This window comes from Podarcis gaigeae (assembly GCF_964106915.1).
Source record: "Podarcis gaigeae genome assembly, chromosome: 7".
NCBI lineage: Eukaryota > Metazoa > Chordata > Lepidosauria > Squamata > Lacertidae > Podarcis > Podarcis gaigeae.
The window spans coordinates 51374348-51386586 of record NC_139683.1 but is presented as its reverse complement, the minus strand read 5'-3'; the positions used below and the strand labels follow the sequence as shown (position 1 = coordinate 51386586).

Below are 12239 nucleotides of genomic sequence, written 5' to 3'. Positions count from 1 at the left end.
AAACGTAAGACCTTTTGAGACAGTTTCTGCTCAAGCCAAACACATTTATTTTCCATTAAGGCCCACAAACCCTTGCAATTGCTTTCCTGATCCCACTGGCCAAGGGGCCGAGGATATTTCACAAAAGGTTCAGTGTCACTGTCATGGATACCAACAGTAGTGCCAGAGGAACCAGTGGGGCTGAAGACTTTACACATGTCTACCAGTGTGAGGGAAAATGGAAAGGTAGCAACAAACAAGAATCACACTTGAGGGATTTGTAGCATAAGGCCCAAGTCTTCTGAAATAAATGAATCTTACCTCCAAGTAGATGTCTCTTTACCACAACTTACTCTACAATTCATGATCACAGTTTTAGTGGCTTCTGACAGACAAGTATCTCTGCCATAGGACATTTGATCAAATCTCCTACCTTTCCTACATAGAGGGGATCATTTCCCATGTATTCCTCCAGCACGAAGAACTGATTCCACACCCAGCTGCGTTTGGTTCGTGATCTCCCAGATTGGAAATAGGGCTTTGACCTGGATCTAGGGAGTTCTGTTTGACTCATCCCAGAAAGACAGAGGAAAAGCGCTATTATCTGCAAAAAATGGCAGAACTCCACCTTGCCAAACTTCATTTTTTCTTCTTCTCCCTGTGTGAGGAAAATAAAAAATAAAAAACCTTGACAAGAGAGAGTGGGCACAGTTCCAGTTGGCTTAGTAGCTGTAGCCTCCAGCAGGATGTCAGCTGGGAGTCCAGAGATAATAATTTGTGGAGTGTTCGATTAAAAAAGGTCTCCACTACTGAATAGCCTTCACAAGAGAAATGGTGTAAGAGGCACCTATAAAGGAAAAACAGAAAAGAACTGTTGTCAGAATTATTTCTTGGTAAATTACATTTCTTTCAGCTTTCATTTGCTACAACTTGTACTTTACATTTCGCCCATCAAAAAGAAGCAAGATGCAATATTTTGGCATTCTGGGTGCTTTTTCCTTTGATTACTGTTATTGAGCAATGGCTAAGTGTATCTATGTTTGAGAAAGAGAAAGACTGAGAGTATTTCTTTTTACTAGCAGAGAGCCTGTCAGGATTATGTCCTGAATTTAGGAATGGCCTCCACTGCCCCTTGGCAGTTCTAGCTAACACTTTGCAGGTGAAATGAAGAAGGGCCTCTGAAGAGGCATGAACATGATAGGTAGGTTCATATGGCAGGATATCTGCAGTTTCTAAGATATCCTGGTCCAAAGCCATTTAGAGCTTTAATGGTCAAAACCAGCACCTGCAGTATGAGACTTGGAAGAAGGTAAATTTGGGTGGGTAGTTGACTCTTTGGCCTGCAATCCTCTGCCATCAGGCAAGAGTATTTCATCCCAGAGACATATACTTTCTAGGCTGGACACATTGGTAGTGACACCCTCTCAACTATTTCTAAGCACATGCTGCTCCTGCAATGTTACAGTAATGTTATACCAATGTCACAGGCAGATGCTCTGCCACTAATATTTAGCATCAGGGTGCTAATCCTATTGTTTTACAACAAAAGCTGTAAACCTAACATTATCACAAGGAAATCTATTTCAGTGGACTGGAGCTGACATCTGAGTAAACATATTTAAAATTTAAAATGAAGTATGTGGTTAGTTGCCATTGTGCTGTATTCTTAAAGAACACAGTACAATGTTGGACCTTGGTTGAAGTAACATACAAAGCACAGGGCAACCTTGAGACTGTCATTATATCACAGCCTATATTACTACCCTGGACTGTTGATAAAATAAAATAGAGGTGGATTGGGGGTGATACATACAACACTGTGAACCACTGAGCGAAAGAGTGGCATGAAAATATAATACAGAAATGAAGCACTTTCTTTTTCTTGGAACAGCTCCATCAACTTTAGTACCAATTAGTCAACCAACACATGCCTCCTTTGTGCAATGTTTGCGATATGTCTGTAATATGCAAATAGTCTGTAATGCAATATGGTGGCTTCAGGTGGATGGAACATGGTAACCTAAGCAACCATTTGTCTTATCAAATGTGCCCCCTCTCTCTGCATATGCTTCTCAAACCTAGCTCAAAGCAGGTATCATATTCCTTTCAATGATCTCTTTATTTTCCTATTTCCTTTTTTCTTTTTATAGCATTGTTATGCTATATGGCAAGTTGAATGTTTAGAACTTCTCTCAAGTGGAATGATTATATTGTAGGGTTTTGTTTGCTTGCTTGTTTGTTTTTGGCGGGGCAGCCAAAGTGAGGTAGCCAAAGTAATGCTCGCCAGATGCTGTTTAACTCCAATTCCCAATAGTCCCAGCAAGCAACAGTCAGGGATGATGAGAACTGTAGTCCAACAATGTTAAGAGGACAACAGGTTGTCTATTCCTGCCTTAAATAGTAAGTGGTAGTTGGCAAGCCAGACCAGGCCCAGAAAGTATCAAAAAGCAAAAGCCTAACCAGGGTGCTGTTGATTTAATTTTAGCACGTTTGGATGTCTTAGGGGCAGGGACCAGTTCTGCTCCTCTAGCTGTGGAAGTCACACAGGAAGCAGGTTTGGCTGCCCCAGCAACAGGTGAAACATTTGCTTCCCAACAATGGAATTGCCCAGGGTGGCATCCACAATCTTTCAGTTCTTTCAGCTGTGATGCTCCTTTGCAATACTCTTCAAAAGGTACACCAGAACCATAATACAAATAAAAGCACTTCTGATTACAGAATCCATTTAATGCCTTTTTATAGTACTTCCTTGTAGCAGAAGATCTCTGCTTAAGAGGCTGGTGTGATAAACCACAACCCGATTGTGTATGCTAACTAAGCAGTAGCAATTTATAAGTCTTCCTACTTAAAACACCAGTGCTTCATTCTGTAAGGCAGAGAGAGAGAGAGAATATATTTGGTTAATGATCCCAATAACCTTAAAATACCAGGTTGGGCAGGAAGAAATGCTGGGAGAAGATTTTGCTTCTACTGAATCACCTAAATATTAAACCGCCATCAGCCAATCAGTCAGCACAAATGTGTGAATGGTTATACATATACATATACCAGTTATGGAGATCAACATGAAAATGATATCAAAAGTTATATTACTGATATGATAACTGCAGCGATTGTTGGCAACTTGAAGATGAGAAACAACTAATATCACAATCACCAAATGATGAGTCATGTTGGATCCCTCTCTGCCCCCCCCCCCCCCCCGCCATCCCACTTCTAAACACCTCAGGCAATTATTCAGCAACAGAGAGGCAAGTTGGCAGTTGTTAAGCCTATCATGGATTGCCAATAGTCTGGCCTTTCACTTGCAGTGTCTATCTTTTAAACAGAATGATGAAATCAACCTGGAGTTTCTAATTAAACCACAGCTTTAAATAAGATTTAACAATTCAACACAAAAGAGATGTCACTTCGTTTCTTTCCAACTAAATTCATGGGGATACACTGATATGGCTTTAAAAAGTGCAAGAATGAGGGTGACTCGATTCAGACATCATAACAAACTGTGGACTGCATTAATAAAGCTATGGTTAAGCGTCCAAGCATACAGGGAAATTGTGATTTTTGATTTACAGTTGCTTCTCTGCTTTTATGACTTCCGCCTTTTGTTTTCCATTTGCTCAGTGCTTCTGTTTCTATAAGGTACCTTGCCCCGCAGCCACAACTATAGTTGCAATTATAGTTTGTCAATTCAGGTAAGATAACAAACCATAGTAAACACAATACTCAAACCATGTTGTTATTTTTATTATACTTATTTCTACCCCGTGTTTTTCCTGATGGGCCTCAAGATGCTTTTGCAAATCTATTTCAAATCATGTTTGGTTTGCTGGCTGATAGAAGCCATGGTTTGTCCAGATATCCTACCAAACTATGATTCAGTTTCCCTAACCTTGACGTGGTTTAACGGCTGAACAGTGCCTGTTTCTGCATCCTTCCATTACCGTTCTAACCACACAGATCCAGCTTAGTTGTAGTAGCCATCTGATATTGATAAACTGTCAGCTTCCTTCAGAGAGGCAACAGATTGTTATTTAACAGGGATAAAAATACCAGCTCAATTTTCATAAGAAATGTCAGTAAAACATTTGCAATATGTTAGGGCCTCTTTTCAAAGCACTTTGAAATGTCTTGCTCCCAGGAAACATTTATACTCCAGGATTGCCGTAACCTTTATTGTGACAAAAAAAAAAAAGCTGCTATCCTTTCCTCTAAACCTGAAGAAGAGCGTGAAAATTGCCATGTGGAGAGCCACTATAATCCAAAGGTACAGTCATAAGCAGCAAACAGTCAAGAGCTTACCCACAGCCACCACTGTGGAGCTATCAGAAACAAAGGGCGGCTGAAGGAAATGGCAGTCTCATGTTGTTGCTTCCCCCTCCATCACATGTGTTTTCCAGTTACATCATATCCTGACATAATTTTGCTAAGCATTAGCACCGCTTCACTTTACTGGCAGCGGCTGGCGGGGAACATGCAGTGTAAAGAAATCAGGCTCTGATGTAAATTGAACTCTATATTGCAAAGGACATGGGGACAAATATTGCAACGTTTTGGCTGGCAGCCCTGGGTTTATTATCATGGCTGCATAAACACTATATATTTAAACCACGTATTGAAACCCCCAAAGAGTCCTGGAAACTCTAGTCAGTGTTAGAAACTCATATACAATCTAATTACCAAATGACGCCCTAAACCTGGGTTACGGTTGCCACCATGGAAAGTCTGAGTGCTGTTTTTGTTTGTTGTTTTGCAGTGGACTTTATTGTTGTTGCTGCTGCTGCTGTTGCTCTTATTTTCATTTCTACAGTGCTTTATGTTTTAAAGAACGAATCTCAAAGTGGTTTACAACACATGAAAACATCAAATAAAACAATCCGGAATAAAACAAATTCAAGTTTCAATGAAAATATTCCAGGTCCTTCTCTAAGTGACACTTTGTTTTCCCCATTCGTCAAGCTTGCATCTAGAGATCGCCACGTGGTTGCAATTGGACCCGTGTTATTTGCAAAATGCGTCTGGTGACGGGCTAATTTTGAACACTGACTGTAGTTTAAGGGTGCTGGTTCCCAGGATCCGGGGTGGGGGGGAGTCATGTGTTTTAGACGTGCTTTAAATATATGGTGTGTACACATTACATATATACTATCACCATGGCATAGTAAGAAACCTTGCAGAGCTTTTAATGGTAACAGAGGTCATCAATAACTCCCCTTAGCACAATGCTAAATATCTGAAAGAAGAGTTATATAAAACCACCAGAACCTTGAGCCAGATGCAGTCTTGGGAAGGTGGCATCTATGCAGTTCTGGTGTCAGATCCACAGGGAGTGACTTTTTTTTGGGGGGGGGGATACCTGAAGTAAGTAAACAAGTGACTAACCCTGGCCTACAAAGCACTGGCATCGTTTGCAGGAAGCCCTCATTATTTACCCATTTTCAAATGGGTTGAGCAGGATGTTTCATTGTTCTAATTATTTTTGTTCAGTTAAGTGGCAACACATTTTTCCAACTGGATAGTTTACTTGCTTTCGTCTTAATGGCTGTTATTTTATCTGCACAAATTCTTTACTTTTATTTCTTTGCCTTTCCAGTCTGTTTAACACTGCGGTGTAGTAAACTTCTTTAAAAAAAAAAGGGAAAGCAATATCGAGTTTATAATATCCTTCCATTCTTGCAGAACAGTCAATTATTTATTAAATATACTTTATCCCCTGTTTCATATAGAAGTATGTACTAAAGCTATAAACACACAAATACACATTACTGAGTTATATGTATGTGTCGGAATAAGCATCATTTCAGGATCATTTACTGTACAAAGTCGTTAAATATCATCACAGCTTTCATATTACTGAAAGGCCTTTTAACTGCCAAGGCATACATTCAAGGCTTGTGTTTGTCAGCTTCAGCAACTAATATTACTACCACTGAAAGCAATAAAGAGACTGCACCTTCCTCCTACGATTTAGGTGTCATTTGTGTCATCTCTGCTTCAAGGAGTAAAGTACTAAGTGAAGGAGAAAGTGACTCAAAGATTTTGTTTTAAAATGCACTTGTCTCAACCTTGAATGTCTTCGGAATGCACAATTGATGAACGGGCAAAAAGAGCTGGAGGAAAAATTATTTGCAGTTGCAATTAGCGTATATGTTAAACATCTAATTATAACTGAAGATCAAACAGTTCAAAAGGTTTTTTTTAAAAAAACCTCAAGTTCTATTAAAAACTCTATTTTTAACTCTAATTTGAAATATTCTCATTTTTTATCACTGCAGCCCATATACTGTGAAAGAACTCAGCATTTTAATTCAATAATCTCTATACAAAAACTCAGAGAAGCATATTCTCTGGTTCTTGGTTTTATATTGGGATAGGATACTGTAATCATGTCTATTTTACAGAAAGGGTTTTTAAGAAATATTAGTAATGAATGACTACTAAAAATCCACTCCAATATGTTTTAACAAACATATTTAGTTCACTAGCCTAAAAAACTGTTGAGGTTGTTTTTTAATTAACAGTTCTTGCTACCTGCATGTAACCTTAAGTGTCCCATTGGGAAAGAAATTGTATTCTAAAATATAGTGGCAAATAAAGTTTCACTTAATTTTTTTTGCACCTGATCTCAAGTACATTTGCTTGGAAATAAGCCCCACTGACTCTATGAAACCTATTTCCAAGTAAACTGATTTTTAAGGTTCCAACCATTATATATGGAACACAATGCCCATACACCGTGACTGCAAACACAGTTACATGAAAGTTACAAGGACTTACTTCCAAGAAACTGCCTTTAGCATTGAGCTGTGCTTCACAGTGTTCATATACGAGCAGTCATTATAAACAGTTAACTATAGCGTGCGGCCACAGATTTAGATAGGATGCATAAGATTTTTCTCACCTCTAAAAATACTAATTATTATATTTGACTACAAGTACGATCAGCACCATGATAGCAATAATTGCAATTCTGATCCAGTTAGCTGAGATGTCATGAATGAGTGATCTTAACAGTGTTTATTAACTTATATAGCAATTAAACTTTTGGGAAGTGGCATGTTCTTTTCATTCCCTTACCTGACCTTTAGGCACAAATCCATCCTTTTCATTTACATCCCAAAGCCCACTTCACCCCAACTCTCAATCTGCCATTTTGGGGGAAGACTGATCTTCTGCATGAGGCTTTGCCCCATCAGTATTTTTCTCCTCTATTCCTGACCTCCACACGACACGACCGCAAATGTATTCCTGTTATAACTTACAGACCCATAGAAAGGCAGCTTGCTCTAAGAACTTTCCATATTTTATCCATGTCATCCACAGGGCAAGAGTTCTCCATTGCAAGGTCATGTGCAGCCTTTTAATGCCCTAAATGCTTCTTTCACATCTATTTCCCATTTTCTTAATGGTTTTGGCTTCTCAGCATTATCGCACCGCCCAGTTGTTAACCCTGATTCTTACTTTCCTTGGAAACAACCCCGATATGGAGCGCAGACAATGGCAACTGGAAAATTATACCCCATCTAGGTCAACAGTGCAAGATCTATCCCTTCATCTTCACACTACTCCTCAGTCTTTCAATCAAGTAACGCTCTGTGTGTTGTGATAATTCCACCATTGACTGCTATCCCCAGAGTCTGAACTACGACCCCTTGAATACTTGTGGAAGCAGCAGGTCTGCCCCATGATAGCTGATCAGCTATAGCTACAGCATTTACAATTTGTCATTCTCTTTCACAAACCCACAGGAAAAACCAAATTGCTTTTGGTACAACATCTAAGTCCACCTCCTGTGGGCTTTCAAGCATAACTGCACACCCCTCTCCAACCTTAAAAGAGAAATGTTCAATTTTTCAGGCATGTTCAATGCACCTTTGCTTCATGGACCCTAAACAGGTGTGGAGGGAGTGGAATCTAGGTAGTTACAGCATATACCACAACTATAACTAGATTGTGATCCATATTACAACTGCTGACCCAGATGTTCTCAAAGACAGAAGCTGTCTTATTGGGAGAAGTATAGGAGGGTTCCCTTAAGAAGACAGTTCTCTGAAGATAAGCTGGCTTATTATATGCATTCAGTTCCCTGTATTAACTATTAAACTTGGCTAAATAGTCACAAAGGAGTGAAAACATATATGGCATGCTTCCTGGTATCTACATCCAAGGAGCATGAACTGGTCCAAATATACGGCCCTGCTACATCGAACTAAGTCCTGGTTCTTCAAACTCACAAGAAAGGACTTGACAAGTTTGCAAAACAAAGAAAAGGCATATTTCTGGGTATGGCACAGTTTTCTGTAAGGACTATATACACCAAAAAAAGTGATCATGATTCTTTATACAACGCTCAAGAAACAGGACTAAAGTGCACGATGTTTTTACAACTTTTTAAGATGTGTGTTTAAATTTTACAACATGAAGTTGAGTAACCCAACCCATTTTCCTAAGGTTTTCTCAAATGAGCCTATGATATTAAAATGAGCACATTATTCCAGTCAAATGCCCCTGATTCTCTTTCTTTTTTATTCTGAAGATAAGTGGAGGGGGAAATCATTTCGAAGGTGAAAAAGAAAAAGCCATTCCATCATTTGGAGCACTTTATCCAATGATAGCCTACTAAAGTGCTGCTTCCCCTGCCTGCCTCAACACACACACACACACACACAGTTTGAGCTCTTCTATCTTGCTTCCATTTGTCTTCCATTGAGAACAAAATTTCAAAAAATCCCCCAAACGTCCATTTGGGAAAAGAGAGGACAGACTGTTTTTCTATGCTATTTCTATAGCTAAAGCAGAGGTGCAGGAATCAAATCCAGCACTCAACTCTGCCTTTGTTTTCATTTCCTTGTCAAGATTAAGACATCTCCATATACAGAAGGGATTACTTTGTAGCAGCTCCCTCCTTGCAAAGCCACTATGTTCCCAGAGGAGGCACTCCTGTATTGCTGCTAATAGCTCCACATTCACACCACCTATCTTTATGCACCCCTTCTCAGCAAGGCTCATCTGATGCCTTACTGTCATGAGAAAGCAGAAGATAAGTCTAGCGAGAAAGCACACATGAACAAATGGTACCTCATCAGCTAAAGAAGACAGTTGAGAAGAAAATGTTACTGCAATATCTGGTTGTGAGATAGACAATGGAATCTTACTTCATCCCAGGCTGTGCTAAGAGTTTCTCAACTCCAGATCACTTAAAAGTTGAAAATAAGCAACTTCCATTAACTACTTACATTTTTGAACACTTTGGGATAAAAAAAAAATCTTCTTCACTCTAAGGATGTTGACTCAGGATGAAATAAACATGGTTTTCTATAGGAATAGCAGATATGCCCAGCCCAGCGGCTGACTTTTCTAAAGGTTAAACACATGCATGCACCAAAGACCTAGGGTGCAGGTTTAAGGCATTGAAAACAAGACGTCAAAATGAGGACCATACTTCTTAGGCAAAATGGCCATACTCTAGGATGTATTGCAGTTCTACAGATGCTCTGCAGTTACTCTCTTACACACAAGGAAAGCAGAGCACTGTGGTTCTATCAGCACAGGGAGACTTAAAGAGTGTCGTTGTTAACACCATCCCCCTGACCTATAAGCGGTACTTAATTAGTTATAATCTTTCACTTTTTAAAGGTACAATGTCCTCCAATTAACCCTGAAGACCTTAAAAGTTTTTTCAGAAAGATGATCACTATTTAACACTGGATGGTGCTGTGTCCCTCGCCCCCTTATCTTAACCAGCTTAAGCCTTCCATGTGTAGCTCTAGCAAAACCTGAAAACTTTTGGTATTCGCATAGGAATATCCTTACTGGTTCAGATCATCATCATCCATCCATCTCTAAGTCCTGCTTCTGTGTCTAATCTCAAGTATTTTCTGTTCATAGGAAACCTTTTTCAGCCTATTTTAATGCCAAACAAAACATTGATCAATTAAGCTCCATTTCTGTCAGCTGATTTTATTTACTTATTTGAAATGTTGCTACTCTTTATCAACAGCACAGGCCATACATATTGTACTCCCTCAGGTACTCACACCTTGTGGTGCTTTAAAAGTTAGACTTGGGAGGTTTTGAACTAAAGACAAAGCTCATCTTCAGTTACAGATTTCAAAGGTAAATCATGGCAGCACAGCAGGGAAATACTTTTAAAGAAACCTATAGTTATTTTTTTTGCTAAATACTCTGAGTACTGCCATGCCAGTTATTATCAATCGTTGCTGGTATTTATGTATCAGCAGCTTTACAATTTATATTCTGACTGCCAGAAAACAACCAGACCCCTCAATACCATTTCCTACCACTGACCTGTCAGGATATCTGGCTACCTGACATATTAGCACTCACACAAAATCCCAGAATCCAAATGTCAACAGAAAAGCTAGCTTGTTGTCTTTTGCAAAAGATGAACATATCTGACTTTCACTAAAAGGCATAAATGGAAAGGACACATAAATTCATCTGCCATCAAAATTAGCACAATATAGTCAGGGGTGCCTACAGTAGCCTATATATCATTACCAAGAGGGGTTTATGGTTGTAATTGATGGTGGTTGGCTGCTTGTGTCATCTTAGCAAGGTATAATTATATCCAACAAAGCCTTAATATTTTTATTTTCCAAAAGAAAGAAGGGAGGGGGAGAGAAAGGACAATGCGTCCTGTTAGATGAAACAATGAAGTCATGAGTGTCATTTCAAGTCTGCTTTGACTCCAAGCACTTTCTATCAAACAGGGCTATTCTTCCCAACAACTGAAAAGGTTTAAAGTATCAACGATTCCATTTGCGGAATCAAAAAAGCTTCACCGAGCACAGTCTCTCTCCCCCCCCCCCTTCCTTAAACCCATCCCTAACAAAAGTCATCCTGAAGGCAACAGGGACTCACCTGACATCACAAATGGAAGACCTGAGCATTAGACAAAATGTCCATTTTACTTTATCGATCAGCAGGACGTTTGATCAGCTAGGCAAGCAGGGCAAAAAGCCAAATCTAATTTACAAAAAAAGGGGGGGAGAATCGGGGGTACACGCACGCACATGCACACGATGGAGGTCAGCAGGAGCCAGTCACACACCGCAGAGGGAACCTCACTAAGTGCATGCTAATTAAAAACACGCTCTCACTTCCACCTTTGCAAAAACTGCGAAACAACCCGGCTTCCAAAGGATGGAGACGGCAGAGGCACGCGCGGAGATCTGCCTGCATCACTAGCCTTCCAGTCCACAGCATCAGTACCAGCAGCAGGCAGTAGGACAAGCGCAAGGTGGTAACAGTTTAGCTCTCCAGCAAATTGCATGGGGCGGCGGGGATGAGAAGCTCTGCCCCCTCCCTTGCTTCCTTTTGCAAGAGTAGCTGGCTTCGTCCCAGCTGCCTACGTGATCTGCCTCCTGAGCCATTCTCGAGCCGCTTTCTTTCTAAGGGTCCTTATGGGGAGTTTGTTCCCCGCGATCATATCTTGCTATCTATGGCATCGACTGGTGGGAGGGCGAGGGGAAGAGGCAGCAGAAGTCCGCTCCGGGTGCCTTTTGCAAGCTCGGCGAAATCGAGCATTTCTCCCGGGGAAGCCTCTTTGCCCAGGCAGCGTCTTTGCTGCCAGCGAGAGACGCGATCGGCGAGGCAAACTTCGGGACGCGATCCCCTCGCCCGCCCGTCTAGCCGCAGAGCGGTAGCTGACTTTGCCCCGGGACTCGGGAGAAAGGCTTGCGAAGGAGGAAAATGCGAAGTGGGAGGGGAAGGTGGAGAGAAATTAACCCACCGCTTTCCCTGCAATTGCTCTCACGATGCAGCCTTACCTGCTTATTCCGCGCTGCTTCCTTCCCCGCGCGTCTCTCTCGCCTCGCAGCCGCCGAGCCAGAAGCCTTTAATCCAAGCGGGCCGGCGCCGGAGCGGCGAAGTCCTAGCCGCCTCTTCTCGACCATGTGCCCGGGCTCCGCTCGAGAACTTGCTTCGCCTAGGCGAGCGGCTTAGCTTCGGGCGGACGCCGACACAGGGGGTTCCCTCCCCGCCAATCGGAGCCTGCCGAGAGGCCGCGAGAGCCAATGAGCGGCGAGGGGGGTGCTCCCGCGGCGCCGGGCCCCGCCCCGCCCTGCCCAATCGGCGCCGTCCGCCCGAGCGCGGCGGTTCAGCGGCGAGGAGAGCCCCGTTTCCCCGGCCGATCGCGAGCGCCGCGCGCCTTGCCTTCGCTCGCTCGCTCGCTTGAAGAGAAGAGGCGGCCGCGCTTCCTGCGCCTCGATTGGCGATGGAGAGAGGAAAGAGATCCA

The 12239-nt window shown here is 41.8% G+C and overlaps 1 protein-coding gene across 4 annotated transcripts in view; it reads right to left on the bottom strand.

The window, feature by feature from the left end:
• The window catches only part of CDH7 (cadherin 7), a 122845-nt gene extending 110894 nt beyond the window's left edge, over positions 1-11951 (bottom strand). The window contains exons 1-2 of one of the 4 annotated variants that reach the window (XM_083746920.1): positions 11772-11951; positions 413-637 (exon numbers count right to left, since the gene is read on the bottom strand). In XM_083746920.1, the coding sequence (XP_083603046.1) occupies positions 413-637; positions 11772-11897 (351 nt within the window). In that variant the 5' untranslated portion in view covers positions 11898-11951. Of the gene's footprint in view, positions 1-412; positions 827-10863; positions 10956-11108; positions 11650-11771 lie in introns of those variants that run through there. The other 3 variants (XM_083746921.1, XM_083746923.1, XM_083746922.1) reach the window with 3 other exon arrangements.
• Positions 11952-12239: the final 288 nt, after the last annotated feature.